General features: G+C 37.2%; 1 protein-coding gene across 1 annotated transcript; it reads right to left on the bottom strand.

Annotated features, from left to right (window-relative positions):
• Window positions 1-2,438: 2,438 nt before the first annotated feature.
• Window positions 2,439-15,693, bottom strand: LOC307126235 (uncharacterized protein). Its single transcript, XM_079816668.1, has 3 exons — window positions 15,639-15,693; window positions 14,577-14,726; window positions 2,439-4,050 (listed from the first exon to the last, which is right to left on the bottom strand). Exons 2-3 carry the CDS (start codon window positions 14,659-14,661, stop codon window positions 2,729-2,731), a joined length of 1,407 nt encoding a protein of 468 aa, XP_079672794.1. The 5' UTR covers window positions 14,662-14,726; window positions 15,639-15,693; the 3' UTR covers window positions 2,439-2,728.
• Between the last annotated feature and the right edge of the window lie 1,398 nt (window positions 15,694-17,091).

Genomic DNA, 17,091 nt, shown 5'->3' with positions numbered 1-17,091 from the left:
TCTGGCTTTTAACTATGCTTATTTATAACAATAATATTTTTTAATGATTGAGTTATAATTTATGTAATTATTATAACTGTATTCAATTACACATGTATCATTTTAGTTAATCAATCATTAATAGGCACTTAGTTGAAATTAATATAAATAGCCAATACAAAGGTCATACAAATAAGCTTTAAAAAAATCAATAAATAAAGCCATACAAATTACTACATTACTCAATTCTCTACATATCAACTAAACTAACTTCATAACTTTTACTTGCATTGACGTAGTGAATATTTTCTTTAAGTTGTCCTCTTTTATAGACAGCTCTTTTCTTCTTGCTGTGTAAATTTGTTTAAATTCTTAATATTTTTCAATCATGTAATATTCTGCAGAAGAGAGAAATTAATCTTGCTGCTTCTCTCGCGAGAGGTGAATCTGTTTCACTGATCCACTGCTTGTGATTGGCTGTTCACTACTGATGTCACAGCTAAACTCCTAAACTCAGGATCAAAGCCTGAGTTGACAGATAAAGCTGATGATCAGCATCATGGGACCAACAAAGCCTGAATAGATTGGTTTGGTTTTGTCAACTCTAAACTAATCCTGTAACCCTGAGTTTGTTAAACTACCATCATGGTACAGGCCCCAGGTCTCTAACCTTCAAGAAACAACAGAAGTTCACAACAGATGGTGCCTTGTGACCCGGATATAGAGTTTCCAGCTTCCTCACCTGAAATCCAGATTGAAACTTCAAGCTCAAAAATAAAGATCTGCCTACGTTCCAGACTGGAATCCAGAGCGAAAAAACTTCCAGCTGAAGATTTTCCAGACTGAATCTTTCAACCAAGGGTTGCTGTGAGTGCTGATCTATCCAAAAGAACCTTAAAAGACCAGTACAAATTTGTTTATCCGCTGGCTGCCAGGGAAGAGTTAACGGACGGCTGTAGGGTTTGGTTAACTAAGTTATCCTCTGTTGTCAAGCAGAAGAGATTAGCCTCACAAACTAATAATTGTTCTGTTTGAAATAGGGAAGATTAGCATTTAGCTATTATTTGTGTTTTGCGTTACCCTCTAATTCTGTTTGAAATAGGGAAGATTAGCATTTAACTAATATTTGTGTTACCCTCTAAAAAGTTTGTTTAGAGATGAAAGTTATCCTCTGTTTGTCAAGCAGAAGAGATTAGCCTCACAAGCTAATAATTGTTCTGTTTTTTTTAAATAGGGAAGATTAGCATTTAGCTAATATTTGTGTTACCCTCTAAAAAGTTTGTTTTTAGAGATGAGTCATCCTCTGTTTTTTTCGGCAAGGAAGAAATGTTCAGCCTCTGTTTCAGGCAGAAGATATTAGCCTCACAAGCTAATAATTGTTCTGTTTTTAAATAGGGAAGATTAGCATTTAGCTAATATTTGTGTTACCCTCTAAAAAGTTTGTTTTTAGAGATGAGTCATCCTCTGTTTCAAGCAGAGAAGATTAACATTTAGTTAATATTTGTGTTTGTCCTCTGTTTTGTCAAAGAAATGATCAGAGAAGTCAGTGTTTGTGTGTGTGTGGTAACAAAGAAATTCAAAAATGTTTAGAAAGAATTCTAGACTGACCCCCACAACTGAAAAAGGTGGTCTCGCAGCTCCTTTGGACAGACAGTGATTTCATATCACAGTTAGGAGTGCAGATGAATTTAATTGTCACAGAGAAAGTTAGACAAAAACTAACTCAGAAATAGGAGATCCATCCAGACAAGAATTGGTCGATTGATGAATGTAAAAAAGTTTTAGGAGCATGTATTCACAAGAACAATGTGAAAGGCATTATTTGTTGTCACAGAGAATTTGGTTTAGCGCTAGCCTGTTGATTCAGTGAAATTTAGCGTCACAGCCCCAAACATTGTTTTACAGCGTGCACCAGTCACAAACCCATCCTCATGTACGTCTGCAATGACTGAAGTTTTGTTAGAGGATGAAATGACTCATGATTGTGTTACGCTTACATACGCAACTACGAACAAAATAGCAGAAACTCCCATTGAGAATGCAGAATTGGAGTTGTTTGTTGATGGTTCAGCTCAAGTGATTGAAGGTAACATTACAGCAGCTGCAGTTTTGTGTCAGGGAAGGAAAAACTGGAGTCATGTGTCACACTATAAAGTTGTTCCCCCACCAACAGGGATAGGGTAGGACACGGACCAGTGAGAAGCCCAGGAAAGAACTAAATGCAATAAGCATTCGGGGGCCAAACCTGCGGCGAAGATTCCCTTGTAGGCATCCCCATCCACTAGTCCATCCTTACCTCACTGTTTCTTTAGGTGTCACAGGAATTAAGAAATAGGGAAAGAAGGAACAACAATCTATACTTCAAGAAACAACAGAAGTTCACAACAGCCCCAAGAGTAACCATATTCATGTCCTGATTGAAAACACCTTTACCTGTGCTAAAAATGAATCAAATAATTCATATTAACTAAGGTTGTCAATTTATTTAAAATCTTTCATTTACATGGCACAGCTAAACAAAAGTTTAAATAAAATTTGATTAAAAAAGAAAAAAAATTTCCTTAAGGCAAAGTAAAAAGAGGTGAAAGAAGCAAGTAAAAGTTGAGAAGGAGAACAATCATATCTGGCCCACATTCAGCTGCGGTTTGAATGTAGCTTTGATTTTACACAGATGCGTATTTTCAGGTGCCATTTTAAATTACTAGGCCATTTAAAACCCTTCTTCCAGAGTGATTGCCACTTGCCACAATCAGAACAGTTTCTTTCCAGAATGAGTTTGCAAATGACAATTCAAGTCTTTTTTAGATGTGAAGCTCTTCTCACACTGAAGACACGAGAAACGCCTCTCTCTTGTGTGAACTCTCATGTGACTCTTGAGGTTTCCTTTAACCGTGAAACTCTTTCCACACTGAAGGCAGGTGAAAGGCTTCTCTCCAGTGTGAACTCTCATGTGAATTTTAAGAGTTCCTTTTTCTGAGAAGCTCTTGCCACAGAGTTTGCAGGTGAAAGGCTTCTCTCCAGTGTGACTTCTAATGTGGGCTTCAAGTGATTCTTTATATGAAAAACTCTGTTGACACCGAGGGCATCCGTAAGGCTTCTCTCCAGTGTGAACACTCATGTGGGCATCAAAGGTTACTTTATATCTGAAACTTTTTCCACACTCAGAGCATGTGTAAGGTTTCTCTCCAGTGTGAAGTTTCATGTGTTTCCTAAGGGTAACTTTATGATTACATCTTTTTCCACACTGCTGGCATGTGAAAGGCTTTTCTCCGGTGTGAATTCTCATGTGACTTTCAAGGTTTTTATTTAATCGGAAACTCTTTTCACACTGCTGGCATTTGAAAGGCTTCTCTGCAGAGTGAATTTTTACGTGCATGTTAAGACGATTCCTGTCTGTGAAACTTTTTCCACACTGATGACATACAAAACAGTCCCCTTTTGAGTGAATCCGGATGTGCTTACTTAGGGTTACTTTACGCCTGAAACTCTTTCCACACTGATCACATGAGAATGGTTTCTCTCCAGTGTGAATGTTCAAATGATACCCATGGTTTAGTTTTGTTGTGAAGCTCTTTCCACACTGTTGGCAGGTGTAAGGCTTCTCTCCGGTGTGAATTTTCATGTGCCTTTTAAGGGCTCCTTTTCGAGTGAACTTGTTTCCACACTGTTTGCAGGTGAATGAGTTCTCTCCAGTGTGAATTTTTATGTGGACGTTAAGACTTCCTTTTTGAGTGAAACTCTTTCCACACTGTTGACAGGTGAAAGGCTTCTCTCCAGTGTGAATTACCATGTGGGCGTTAAGGTGTTTTTTCTGAGTGAAACTCCTTCCACACTGCTGGCAGGTGAACATATTCTCCACATTGTGATCGCTCATGTGGATTTTAAGGTTTTGTTTTTCATCAAAACTCTTTCCACACTGAGGGCAGGTGTAATAACGGTTAGATTTTATCTTCAGAGCGATATTTTGTGAGGTATTTTCAGTCATTGTGAATTTTTCTCCAGTCATGAAATCATGATTTTTCTCTTCCATTTCATTCAGTTCTTGGATCTTCTCTTTCAGCATCATCAGGTCTAAAAATAAATGACACAAAGCAACAGACATTAAAACCAGCACCATATATGCTAGATCATATATGCACCAAGGTGCTAGGGTTACAGTGTAATTACACAAATAAGTACTTAATATTATTTTAAAAAAAACATACTATATGTTCAGGTTTTGGTAAATTTCTTGTGATTAGGCATAATTTACTGTTATCAATATAGTAAGTAGATGTAACAACAGTTACAATGTTATAACAAGGACACTGTAAAATAAAGTGTTACCAGTGTTTTCTGTAGTCTCAGAACTTCTCAATATTGTTAACTCTTTGCTATCTTTTGGGCACTTCCCAAAAACTTTCAAGCTGGCACTTATCAAATCCCTTATTAAACACAGCTTGAGTCAGGTCTGCTTTTGGCATCTGATCGCAGCTTTATCACTCTTCAAGTGCTATTAGATCTTTCGCCACTATAGTCCAAGGCATTCTCTTTTTGTTGCCATTACTGGACAAGCATCATCACTGTTTAGGTTCTATCTATCAGACCGCTACCACTTTCTTTGTGTAAATGAAGAGACGTCTCATCAAACACAAGTATGGAGTGCCACAGGGCTCAGTATTAGGTCCTCTGATTTTCTCCTTGTACACTGAAGCCTAGCTTTTTGGTATAGTAATATATATTAACCATAATTTTTACTTAGAAATTCTAGTTCTCGTTAAATTTAGTAAAATTTGATTAAAGTATATAATTAAAGTAAAATTTTAAATATATACACATTTAATTAATGTAATAAATTAACTGGGTAGAAAGAATAACTCATTAAATTTGCTTGAAATATTTACATGTTTTATAGTCACTGCACATAAACCTAGAAATATTAAGTAGATTTTAATCTAAACATGTAGCGCGTTTGAATCAGCGCATGTGTGTGTTTGAATCAGCCGCATCAGAAGTGCATTATGTTTTCATCAACTTGCAGGTTAAAAAGTTTACTGTAGTTATGCAGGCACATGTAGTTTTTTTCTGACATTTGGCCAAAATCTCATTTTATTAAAGACGAAGTGCTACACACAGGCTATTTAAGACAGTATTGACAGCTATGACTTGATGACAAATGCTAAACTAAGACACTCTTGTCTGCTCCTCAAACACATAATATTAGTTATCTATTGTGTTTCTTGAGTAAAAGAAAATGCTGTACTTATTCAAACAAAAAGTTCCCTTTCAGTTGGGGACCAACAAATAGGAATCTCGCTGGAGAGGCCTATCTACTTCGAGTTTAACTAACCGAGCCAATGCAATATTTGCATTAGCTGCCCTGCAGCATCAGCAACTGCCTCCACCCAACAAGGGTCGGGGAGGTTGTTAAGACTATATTTTCAAGGATCATTTCTACAGTTTTTTGAAAGTGTTTGTCTTCCAACCCACGATGAAGAGTTGCGATTCTCCTTTCAGAGTGTGAATTGGGTGCAGAGCAGTGACATTGGTCATGAACTCTGCGTTGTTGATGGCCGCTCTGTATTGCTTTTTGCAATACTAAAGAAAGGGGTATGTTCTGAGTGGTGTTTGGCTTTTAAGTCTCATTTTGAAGTTGTTGTTTTTTGGGGGTCTGTAGCTCCTATAAAGCAAACTTTGTTAAAACGTGAAACTTTGTGCAATGAGGTGGACAATTGCAAAGATAACCCAGCCCTGGAAGAACCTAAGTTCCAGTTTAAATCCCTAAGTTCTTGGTTAAATAAAAGATAATTTCTGTTCACCCATTGTTCGAACATTGTCTTATGCAAGATACAATATCACATCACTGCGAAAAGTTGAAATGTTTGCAGCGATGTGGTATTGTCAGGGATAGACAGCAGATACGAAAATCTGATTTTATGGAAAAAGTGGGCCAGTCAATGAAAGGGAACATCTTGGTTACGCATGTAACCCGCGTTCCCTGAAGGAGGGAACGGAGACGCCACTTCCCGTCGCCACAGCTGCTGTACCACCGCTGGGTGGCCGGGTCACCCACTTGGCTCTTCAGCAAAAACCTAAAGATGCTCTGCATTCTGCTGCTCATTATATACTCGTGCTGCGAAGCAGAGCAGCTGATGCAAATATTGCATAGGCTCGTTTAGTTACACTCAAAGTAGATTGTTCTCTCTAGCGAGATTCCTATTCGTCGGGGCACTTCATTCACGATAGAGGTGTGCGGAGTTATGTACATACAAATTAGGCCTTTAAAGTTATGGTTTTTTGAATATTCGCTTTCATCAAGTGAGAGGAATATAGCTGTTTGAGAACGTAAACGGTCAGTGTATATTTTGGCCATTTGATTTTCCTTATAGAAACGGGTATTAAAAAACAAAAAACGGCTCCTTTTTCGTTTTTTCATTTTTTAAACAAAACGGAAAACGGTTTTTTTTTTGTTCAGAAGTAGAAAAATTAATAAACGGCTTGAATATTCGATTTCTAGATGTGGGGGGGAATTATACACGCCTTTCTGCTGATTGGTCGGCCGAAGATCAAACTGTTCTGTCATCAGTTCTTCCTCAGTTCCGCACAGCAGAATAAAAGTCCTGCGCTGCTACAGCTGTACGGATTCTTAACGCGTTTATTGCAGCTACATTTAATATTTTATTCTTCAAACAACCAGACTAACGAATGGCTCGACACAACCTGTACCGGGGCAGAGCCTATACAGGGCTTTCTTCTATGTAGATATAAATTCACATAGTCCTACACTTCGCATAAGCTGGGCATGGCAGGATAGGCCTATATGACGGCTGTCATAGCCTACCCTGGTTGCCCAGTAAAAATAAATAAAGATATGAATTAATTAGTTGTAAATTAAATCGGCTATTTTAAACACTGATACAAATAAATAGATTAAGATATACATTAATTAGTTTTAAATTAAATATTTTAAACACTAATAGGCCTACAAAAAGGAAAGAATCATGCGTTGACATAGCCTATGGCCCATAACGTTCACGCAAAAAACTGTCATTCTGACTAACTGACAACCAGAGAACAGAGATGTTAAAAAAAAAATTTTTATTAACATTTATTATAATTGATATCTCAAAGAATGCGCTTGTGCACTGAGCGAGCTGCTGCACACACACAGGAGGACTGCAAAACAAGATTTTCACTTGCCATTTCGGTTTGTTTCTCATCAGCAAACCCTATAGAAGCTATAGCCTACCTTCAGAACACTTGGAATTTAGCCTACGTCATGAGTTGCATAAGATTATTTTACAAATTTTGAAAAAAATTGATGGGCAAATGCGAGCAAATACGTATTCTTGACTCGTTTATCGCAACTTGCATTTCATCTCTTTCTCATTAAACTACCAGACTAACGAATGGCTCGACACAACACGTCCCAGGGCAGAGCCTATACACGAGTTTATTCTGTGTAGACCAGTGGCTTTAGACCAGCAAAGTGCCAGGGGGTCCGCAAATTTGCAATATCATACCGTATTTTCCGTCACGTTTTTTATTATCATGAAACATGCTGTGATTTATTCCAAAGTGACTAAATAATGCATTTAACATCAAATAATCGAAATGTTGACTTTTAAAAGTAGACTTGTTCGCTGTAGGCTATTTTGTTTCATGTTTGTGGTGTGCGCCAGATGTTCAAGGAGACCGAGGCGCACACAGCGCATCCTGTTTTATCTATTTTTAAAGGCATGACTTTGTAGTCATTTTAAATGTGCCCAAATAAAATTACATATTTTACTGTTTCGATGATGATTATGATGTCATACTCATCTGTAGCCTATGATGATGACAGTATTAGGCTAAGTTATTTCCCCTGCTGAGGAAAACATCTCATTTGGTGCCGGCGCCCTCACATTATTATCAAAATAAAACACAGACAGCCAAACATTTAAAAATATTCTGCTTTATTTAATTGGTCTTTTGTACAATGGTCAATGGTTACAATTGGTCTTTTGGGCAAGTAGAATGCGCATAGCCTGTGGTGTTGTTGTAGCTATTTTATTTACTGGTAGCCTATTTTATACTAATTCTGAATGTAGGCTAATAATAAAGTGCAGTTTTAACAACGATGCAACGCGCCCTCTCTCCACATGACCAGGTGTGACACTCAGGTGCAACTAACTTAATTTCTGGCAAATAGCGACGGTCGATTATAAAAGTTGCAGGCTATTAATACAAAAATCAGAGGATGGAAGCCATTTGCACACACACACACACACACACACACACACACACACACACACACACACACACACACACACACACACACACACACACACACACACACACACACACACACACACACACACAATATTGTGTGCATTGCCCCACCCACATTAATTTTGGGCTGAATCACTGTTATAATTAGGCAATGGGGTCCTTGTAAATTTAAAATCCACTTATGGCTATACGCATGTAAAAGAGACATAGGCTAGGCTATTGTAAGTGTTTATTTCATAAATGAATGTAGGCTACCTCGCATCTCCCATACACTTCTTTGGCCTGTTTTGTTTGGATGGCCAACTCTCACAATCTGTGTGAAAGCTGCGGGACACACAGGACAGCGCGGGGAGAACGCACATGATGTTCTTTGGAAGTTTCTTGGCAGAGAAAATAACACACACCGTTTTGCTCGACATCAATTAACACTCACTATTAAAGATAAACTCAAAAACAAAAGGTAGCTATAACAGCTGTGTATTTCCTGAACACTTCACTAGGCCTACTGGTCTGTGCTTGACTGTTGGCGTGTTTATCTGCTTTAGTTTATTTAATTCATCGCAACTTAGGCTATTGGAACTGTGTGAACTGTTGTTCTCCGGTTGTCAGTCAGAATGACAGTTCTTGTGTGAACTTTATAGGCCCAACATACCCAAGTCAATGCATTATTTTTTTCCTTTTTGTATTAGTGTTTAAAATATTTAATTTACAACTAATCATATTAATTTATATCTTAATTATTATTAGTTTTTAAACACTGGGCAACCGGGGTGGACAGCCGTCATATAGGCCTAGCCTGCCATGCCCAGCTGATGCGAAGTGTAGGACTATGTGAATTTCTACACAGAAGAAAGCCCTGTATAGGCTCTGCCCCGGAACGTGTTGTGTCGAGCTATTTGTTAGTCTGGTTGTTTGATGAATAAAAGATTAAATGTAGCTGCAATAAACGCGTTAAGAATCCGTACAGCCGTAGCAGCGCAGGACTTTTATTCTGCTGCGCGGAACTGAGGAAGAACTGATGACGGAACAGTTTGATCTTCGGCCGAACAACCAGCAAAAAGGGGCATATAATTCCCGCCTACGTCTATAAATCGAATATTCAAGCCGTTTATTAATTTTCCACCTCTGAAAGAAAAACGAAAAATCAACCTGAATTCTTGTTTTTCGTTTTGTTTAAAAAACGAAAAATGAGCCGTTTTTTGTTTTTTAATACCCGTTTCTATAAGGAAAATAGAATGGCCAAAATATACACTGACCGTAAACCTTCTGCAATGTTGCAAAGTCGAAAGTCCACAGTTACTGTCTCCCAAAAGAAAGAATCGACTCTGAACCATCTATACGAGTTGTTTGTATTTCAAATCCTACTGCATGACAGTTCTACATCACTAGAAGAGACATTTGCCTATAGACATTCTGCCAATTGTATGTTGTACGCTGTCTTCCCCCAAATCGGAGTTCAACGCAGGATTCACAACACGGTTGCTCTTGAAAGATGGGTCAGTACCCAATTAATTTGGACCAGCTTTTGGATAAGAGGAGGAGGAGGAGGAGAAGAAGAAAGAGGAAGAAGAAGAAGAAGAATAACTCAAGATTGAGCTCAGGTGCATCCTGTTTCCACTGATCATCCTGGAGATGTTTCTACAACTTTGAGTCCATCTTTGGTAAATTGAGTTTATTGGACATGATTTGGAAAGGCACACACCTTTCTATATAAGGGCCCACAGTTAACAGTGCATGTCAGAGCAAACCAAGCCATAAAGACCAAGTAATTGTCTGTAGACGTGAAAAAGCGAAACGGAGGAGCTGGTGAAAAAGACCAGTGCAACATCCATTATTTGAACTTGATTCGGATTTAATCTGTCCGATGAGCAGCAGAAAACTATACTCTGTAGAGTGTGTGGGGCAACAGTTCCGGCTAAGAGAGGTAACACGACTAATCTGTTCTACCACCTCAAATAATTGCCTAATACTGGAAGAATTTAACTAATTCACAGTATCCATTCCTTTATTAACAAGACACCAGTTTTCATTGCATTAACAGAACAAAATGTTTAAAACCAAATAAGTTACATTAGGCTGCAGGTAAGAAACTTTGTTTGAAATATGTTTTTACTTAAAGTATATGTGCATTACACAAAATAATTTTCTTTGCCTAATACTGAAAGTATTGTCAGTGCAGTGTCTGTTCCTTAACTAAAAAGACACCGGTTTTTCCTGTTCTCTGCATCTTGGTGGCTTTTAAGAACCAAGGACAATCAAGCAGAATTTTTTTTTTTAAATGCTGATGGCTCGCTCGCACTCACAGGAACACGTACAGAGTAATGGCCGAGCTCAGTATTTTGACTGAAAAATAACGTTTCTTTCTCGCAAAACCTTATAGTATGCCACTGAACACTTTCCATGTATGGCGCGTCTCCCTGTATCATTGCGTGATACTTGTGTATCCTTTTCGTAAAGTTTTAGCCTGGTCGCCATTCACTGCCATTATATGGAGGAGCGCATGCAAGGCGTTTTTTAAAAATGTCTGCTTGTTCTTTAAGGCGAGACACTACAGGTGAATAGAGATTTTTTTTTTTTTATGAGAAAATATCACTGTGAAACTTCTCCTTATTACTGACATAAACATAAGGGGAAAAACATATTCAGTTTTGTGTAAATTAATGTTTTAATATGCAAATGAGGCCTTGTATCCTTAAATATACGCTCATTTGCATATATTTCCCATAACAACATCTGGAAATTGGAAAGAACCAGGTTTAACATTCTTGGTTCCATTTGTTGACATATTAGATGAAAGGGCTTTTACAGAGGGGATTCTGGATATCTTATTTTGTGCTTTAGTAAATTAAAGAATACTGACAATAGCTTTAAAAATATATATATTTTTTCCTTTTTTGAGTAAAAGGACCTATAACTCAGGAAAGGAATGATATATCAACAAATCCCTGTAAAAGCCTTCAGAATATAGTTCAGTATAAGACTGGAAAAGTTGGTGCTTACAGGTGCTACTAAAGTGGATATATCTGACTCCGAGGGTGAGAAAAAACGGCTTTCAAAGTTTTATATTGTATTATTTCATACATTTCTATTAAAACCCCCAACATACAAACAAAATATATTTTCAGTTTATTAATATTAGTAGTATATACCATTTAAAACACATGGAAATTGATAAATTAACAAATTATTAATAGCAATAGCCGTAAGCTGAAGAGAACTACCTTAACAAACACACATAAGTCACAAAAATTGCAAACGAATTGTGTCTGTTTGTTGAATGTCCATCTATATCTAAATGTATCTAATAAACAGCTCCCTGTCTGTTTACAGCCTAAATGTCCATGCCTGCACCATATGTAGGCCCCTCTTCGATCGCCTGTCGGTGTCTTTTCACCTTTTTGGCTGTGCTTACGCTTTGGCGCCTGCATTTCACACGGGTGGACTGAAAAATGTTCGCTTTAGAAAGTCTAACCATGTCAGTGTAACTGCATGTATTTACAGTGATAACTGTACACTGAAGCCACAACTTATCCATGACAGCCAGCATGGCAGAGGCACCTTCATTAAAAGTGGCAATAGCCATACTGGCTGCAGCCTCAACCCTGCTTTTCCCCACAAATACTGTTTTTGGACATCGGGCCCATATGACAGAGTTGAGGCACTCATTTGCATTTTGAGTGCCTCCATGCTGCATGCACTCTAGCATACTGTCACTGGACATTCGGTGGTACACAGGGATAAACTTCTTTCCCACTTCACGTGACAAAGTTTTTCACGTGATTGTGGGACTCTGGTGTTTCTCCATTCTCCTCTGCTCTCCTGTACCAACTGAGGTCTGAGGATGGACCGACTGCACCTTGTATATAATGGATTAGCAGCCCTGTAAAAATTTTTCAAGGCCTTACATTTAGGGGCAGTCAGCTTGCCCAGACCCTTGCACCCTAATTTACCTAATTTACTTAGTTTCCTAAGTGCTGTACCGATGCGCTAATGGGCATGATTTTTGCACTCCAATTTCCCAATTTCATGTCCAGGGTATGGGTTAAGGGCAACCACCTCCTTAAATGCAGCACTATCTCCATCTGACAGCATCTCAGTTTATCGCACCTGGTAACGACTGACTGACCCACATCCTCTTAGCTACCTCCTGCTCAATTGCTTTCCTTGAGCCTGCAAAATTTTTAGCACAGTCAGTGTGTGTCTCCCTCCAGAATTCAAATTCCTGGCCTGTTATTTTTCCTTCTCGCTTGGCACTTTTCTTTAAAGGCACATGCATGACAGTAGGAGGACAAGACCTCAAAGTCTATTACTAGACCTGTAAGGACGTCAATGCACACACCGATGCCATAATTTTATGTGAAATCTCTTATGCCAGGTTCCATCAAAAGACACACTGATGTTTATAACTGCATCTTCATCCTCTATCAGTAACCTTGCTATATCTGCATCAACCTCCGCGGGCATGATTCTGTGTTGATCGACGTCAATTATCTGCCCGGACAACACACACCACTGATTAATTCGTTCATTCATGCGTCGTGAATTATGATTCCTGTGTGGCAGGGCTGTCATTCCCTCCAACAGACTCTCTCTTTGGATTAGACAGCGCTGTGTATGAGACTGAGAGCTTTACAATGATACCAGGCATGACATCGTTTCTGTGAATGGAGACGGCACGGGAGCTCGCGTTAGAATGCTAACTTTTGGTGATTTCCGGAAGAAATCTAAAGGCGCAAGTTGACAAAATATAATGAAATGACCACCTTAATGTGTAATGTTGACATTTTTTATTTTGACATGAAAGCTTACATGTTAAAGGGATAGTTCACCCAAAAAATGAAAAATCTGTCATCATTTACTCACCCTCAAGTTGTTCCAAAACTGTATGAGTTACTTTGTTCTGCTGAACACAAAGAAGATATTTAGAAGAATGTTTGTAACCAAGCCGATAGAGCAACCATTGACTACCATAGTAGGGGGAAAAAATACTATGGTAGTCAATGGTTGCTTTGCTCGCTGCTTTGTTACAAACATTCTTCTAAATATCTTCTTTTGTGTTCAGCAGAACAATAAGACTCATACAGGTTTGGAACAACGTGAGGGTGAGTAAATGATGACAGATTTTTCATTTTTGGGTGAACTATCCCTTTAAGGGAGCAAACTGGCCCAAAATCTCAAAATTGACCACTGGATTAAAAAAAAGGATGTTTTCACCTGCCATGTCTCGCCTTAAAGTCTCTGCAGCTAGTGTACTTGAATTTTATTTATCTGCAACATTATGTTGTATAATTACAGTTTTGCACAATAAATGTTCTCAAAACTACATACGTTTCTTTCTGTTTTAAAAAAAACACATTTAGCAGTTTGGCTTTTCTTAGGGTCTATGTAACTGGTTCTGAAATGGTTCTATTATCATTTATATATCGTTATCGCAAGAGGCTGCAATGTGTATCGCAATATGGATTTTATGCCATATCGCCCATCCCTAGCTCTGTCCTGCCTGTGTCCCAAATCCCTGTCAAAGCGCAGAACCCGACAGGCCCATATGATGAAATAATTATCATTGTGGGGAAATTTAATTAAACTTGACTTTGTTACTAAATTTCTATTGCTTTCCTTGATCAAGCACTTTGTATTTGTAAAAGATCCAGCCCTGTTACCATCACAGCCTAACTACGTGCTCGCATCTTTTTCATTTTGCACATGAGCCACATGTACCTTGCTTAATCGAAAAGCAACAAGTTTAAATTATTATCGACAATTAATTCATTTTCGATTAATCGTTAACATCCCTATCCATGGTGCGAAACTTTCATACAGTTTCATCTCTAAAATAATGTTGTGTTTGCAAGACACCGGTTTGATGCATCAATTGCTGTTGAGAAGAAATAAAATGTAATTTACCTCACTCACATAAAGGTTTTCTTTAAGAATTTTTTTTGTTGTTGTTTCACATGCAGCTGCATAATTAAGTGATAGAAATGTATGGTTTTCAAAGTTTTCAGTTGTTACAGAAAATAATTGTTTTGTTTAGGCTACTAAAGTATTTGTCTGGTCATGTGACCTCAACGAGTCTGTCCAAATAAAATCCCTTTAATTAGGACACAGATTACATATTTCCAAAATATTATTAATTTCTGTAGAGCTGGATATTTTAAAGTGTCATGAAGTGTCATGTCCCCCCCTTTGACTTTGCTTTTTAACTCGGAATAATGAAATTGCTCTGAAAAACAGAGCACTTGTTGTGAATGTTTTGTGCTGTTATTGTTTTCAGTGATGTGCAGCCTTTTCCATGACCCTTTAATAGGGGTCAAATGACTGAGTTAAGCTTTGAGAATGAAACCAACCTGTTTGTGTCTCAGCATCTTCCTGGTTCACTCTGAATGTTTCTTCAATCTTCATTTCTTCACTCTCCTCTTTAATCAACGCCATCTTTATAATAGTGTCACATGGATCTCAGTCGCTTCACCAGGAGGTTTTCTGTGTGTTTTGACACTCTGTCATGATTAAGATGAGAATAATTAACAGAGAAAAGACAAATCCAAATAAATCTCTGTGCATCTCAATCTGCTATAGTTCAGTATCACTGCATTAACAGAAGCTTCATATTTCTTTGGTATTTAATGACTTTGTAACTAATGCTGCCTTCACGTGCTATCGGAAATTTGATAATTCCGACTTCTGAAGTCGTGATTACGAGCTCATTGCATTCAAGTTTCAGAATGTGGGGGAGTTCATGTGCAATTTTTACCTCGGAAACTCGTATTTACGATAATTCCGATAGCACGTGAAGGCAGCATAAGTTTTTATGATCATTGCAGATATATTACATTTAAAAGATTGCAATTTCATGAAAACATTTGTAAAGTTTTCGTCAGCACTTCAAGTTTAGCCAAACAATTAAAGGCTCCGTTTCTCCATTACTTCAGTTATTTATGTTTACAACAAACTGATTAAAGATACAGAGTGAAATGACACGCACGCTTTCTGTTACTCATCACAAAAACAACGTTCATTAATGAAAATGTTGCATCCAATAACTCATTCATGTCACCGTTCAAGCTAGTAAACTGAAGTATTAATGCTGCCTTCACGTGCTATCGGAAATTTGGTCATTCCGACTTCTGAAGTCGTGATTACGAGCTCATTGCATTCAAGTTTCAAAATGTGAGGGCGTTCATGTACAATTTTTACCTAGGGAACTCGTATATACGATCATTCCGAGAGCACGTGAAAGCAGCATAATAGACAGAATCAGAGATTAGGAAGAACATCTTTTACATCATCACGTATTACGTATCACAACATGAACCAGTGATTCGGAGAGCTTATCAAATGGTTAAGTAAAACTATGAAAATGAATGAATGGTTTGCACGTTAAACGAGTTTAAATGAGCAAACGCACAAACCTTTCTCTAGCCGAATCATAACAGATGCAGTTGCGCGGCGCGGCTTTACAACGTCACACCTCGACCAAAACAAAAGTCCCACTGCTGTCTAAGATCACAAAAGTGTGTAGAAAAGTACTTACAATACAGATAATAAATTTTTTGTTATACCCTGTTATACAGTGACTTTTCTGTCTCTATGATTTACTTACTCATATTTTCTATAAAATTAGTCACATATTTATAAGAAATGGCTTAATATATATATATATATATATATATATATATATATATATATATATATATATATATATATATATATATATATATATATATATATATATATATATATATATATATATATATATATATATATCAATCTTTTCTTTTTTTTCCCTTAATTTACTGTGTCCCTGAAGTCATCTTCTCTTCCAAAAAAAAAAATCACAATTCCATTGAGACCATTTTCAGAAAATTATATCATTTAATTTTCCTGCTGGAAAGTCAACTGTACAAAGTGAAGCAAGCTCTCACGTCTACCTTTTTTTTTTTTTGCTTTTAAAATGTCATCCTGCTTGTCCCACTCTTAAAGTTCCACCCTGTTAGGCTATGTTATGAAGAATGTTTGTCCGGTCAAAAATATGTAAAAACAAATCTGACATAGTTATAAAAGTTCTGTTTATCTGTAGAAGGTTAGCTAGCTAAATGTTGATCCCTCGAAGAGCTACGTCTAACTTATCTTAAAAATGTCCACCCTGTTGATTCCGCCCTGTTAGATCTATAAACCTAACAGGGTGGAAATTCTAATAGAATAAATCGTATTTAGTGTATATTGCAAATTCTATAAACACATATATGCATATATAAATATTATATATAAAACCATGTTATATAGGTGCAGTGCCACACATTACTGATGGCAAACCATGCAGGACAATGAGGGAAAACTCATCCACTGTTATGGTCTTCCACCCTGTTAGGTGTCATTTTTAAATAATAATTTGACAGCAACGTTAAATGTTTTGCATACTTATGTTTTATTTTGGGAGGTGAGGATCATTAACAGCATATACAATGTATGTTTTTGAACACATTTTTTTTATTATTTACCATCCTGTTGGCAAAAATGGGTACAAAAAGTACCTGTTCTTAATAATCAAGACATTCTATTAATCAATAATAGTTTTGTTATTGTTTCAAGAATTTAAAAAAATACCATGATGGCATAAGGGACATATACTATCCAAGAAAAACTTGTTATTGTTTAACATTTACATTATTAACATTTTGTCATAACTATGTATATGTCCCTAACAGGGTGGAACACCTTCACGGCCCGTGTCTGAACAATTAATCTACCCATAATTATTTTTTTTTTTAGTCCCTGAGCTTGACCAATATGTATTCCGACTAGTTAAACATGTCACCATTTTGGTATAATGCTAAAAACATGAAAATCATGTTTTTTTTTTTC

Source organism: Gobio gobio (genome assembly GCF_949357685.1).
Source record: "Gobio gobio genome assembly, chromosome: 5".
Lineage (NCBI taxonomy): Eukaryota > Metazoa > Chordata > Actinopteri > Cypriniformes > Gobionidae > Gobio > Gobio gobio.
The sequence above is the reverse complement of the archived record's forward strand: the minus strand, read 5'-3'. Positions and strand labels throughout refer to the sequence as shown.

Coding starts and splice junctions, on each gene's coding strand:
- LOC307126235 (XM_079816668.1), bottom strand. CDS start 14,661: ATGGCGTTGATTAAAGAGGAGAGTGAAGAAATGAAGATTGAAGAAACA. Junction 4,051..14,576: donor AGATGCTGAGACACAAACAG/GTTGGTTTCATT, acceptor ATTTATTTTTAG/ACCTGATGATGCTGAAAGAG.